The following is a 1,671-nucleotide window of genomic DNA, read 5'->3' on the forward strand; positions in this document are numbered from 1 at the left end:
TATTTTTTTAGGTACTTAAAATGCAGATAGATGCCTGCTGGGAATTACAAATGTAGCTAGGTGAATGGGAGTTAGGGGCCTAAACTGCTTAAGGATTTCTGAAAGTCCCATTAGGCACCTTTCTGCATACTGAGGCACCTAAACATATTTTCAAATCTGGCCGTTGTGCCTCATTGCTCCATCTTTAAAACTGAAATTATAGCATTTTCCTACTGCAGAGAGACAGTGTGAGGTTAAATCCATTAAAAATTGTGAGGTGCTCAGGTACCATGGTAATGGGTCCAGATAAGGGCCTAACATAGATATATAACCCTTAATGTGTTTCACTGTTGACGTAAAAAGAATTGAGATGGAGACATTTATAGTCAATCATATTCCTTTATTCAACAGAATCTTCTTCTGCCCACCATTCTCCAGAAGGTGCCCTTCACCTCTTTGTTCCTCAGGCTATAGATGATGGGGTTTAGCATGGGTGTGATGACTGTTTAGAACAGAGAGAGAAACTTGTCTGTGTCTGGTGAATAGGAGGAATTAGGCTTCAGATACATAATGCAAGCAGAGCCATAGAATAGTGTAACCACCATGAGGTGTGAGGAGCAGGTGGAGAAAGACTTCCTCCTGCCTGCCCTGGAGGGGAGCCTCAGGATGGTGGAGATGATGCAGACATAGGACATGAGAATCAGCATGAAGGGGAAGATGGCGAAGAAAAAAACCATGATGAAGACAGCCATATCATTGCGGGAGGTGTCTCCACAAGCCAGCTTCAGCAGTGGAGGGATGTCACAGAAGAAATGATTAATCTCGTGGGATCTGCAGAAGGGTAGGATGAATACCGTGCTGGTGTGACCAAAGGACATGAGGAGACCACTGAGCCAGGATCCCGCAGCCAGTCCAGTGGACACCTTCCTGTTCATAACCACGGGGTAATGCAGAGGCTTGCATATTGCAACATAGCAATCATAGGCCATGGACGCCAGGAGAAAACACTCTGAACCACCAAGGAAAAAGGTGAAATAAGTTTCCGTAGCACAGCCAATGAAAGAGATGGTTTTATCCCCAGAGAGCAGATTCCTAAGCATCTTGGGGACATTGACTGATGTGTAGCACATCTCCAGGAAGGACAGGTTCCTGAGGAAGAAGTACATAGGGGTATGAAGAGTTGGGTCAGCCAGTGTGAGGACAATGATTAGAAGGTTTCCAGCCAAGATGACTATGTAGGTGACCAGAAACACCGAAAAAAATAAATGCTGCAGGCTGGGAATGTCAGAAAAGCCCAGGAGAATGAATCCAGAGATTGTCGTGCTGTTTCTTCCCACTGTTTCTTGGCTAGTTTTCATCCTGAAAAAGAAAAGGAAACAATAGGCTGTCACAGAATACTTTCCCCCACTCCGCCGTCCTCCACTGTCATACAATTTCTCCAGATAATCTAAGTCTTCCTGTGAATTTTAGGAAGCTAAGAATTTTGTCTTTTTACAATTTGCTGCAACCTGTGTTATACCAATGGAATAAAAGCCAGCAGGATCTTATTAAAAGGGAGAAGGCAAAATGCCATATTTATTGTGAATACAAAAATAATCCGAATAAGCAATCAGTTAAAGCTATAACATTTCATTCTCTCACACATTCATTCTTTCATTCATTCACACCAAGTTCTGCAAGGTAGTTATAGTT

At 43.1% G+C, this 1,671-nt stretch overlaps 1 protein-coding gene across 1 annotated transcript; it reads right to left on the minus strand.

Annotated features, from left to right (window-relative positions):
- Positions 1–462: 462 nt before the first annotated feature.
- Positions 463–1,390, minus strand: LOC115640087 (olfactory receptor 5V1-like). Its single transcript, XM_030542953.1, has one exon. It carries the CDS (start codon positions 1,335–1,337, stop codon positions 486–488), a length of 852 nt encoding a protein of 283 aa, XP_030398813.1. The 5' UTR covers positions 1,338–1,390; the 3' UTR covers positions 463–485.
- Between the last annotated feature and the right edge of the window lie 281 nt (positions 1,391–1,671).

This window comes from Gopherus evgoodei, unplaced genomic scaffold (assembly GCF_007399415.2).
Source record: "Gopherus evgoodei ecotype Sinaloan lineage unplaced genomic scaffold, rGopEvg1_v1.p scaffold_197_arrow_ctg1, whole genome shotgun sequence".
In the NCBI taxonomy this organism is placed as follows: domain Eukaryota; kingdom Metazoa; phylum Chordata; order Testudines; family Testudinidae; genus Gopherus; species Gopherus evgoodei.

Bases quoted from the DNA above. Each gene is read 5' to 3' on its own strand.
- LOC115640087 (XM_030542953.1), bottom strand. From the start codon at position 1,337: ATGAAAACTAGCCAAGAAACAGTGGGAAGAAACAGCACGACAATCTCT.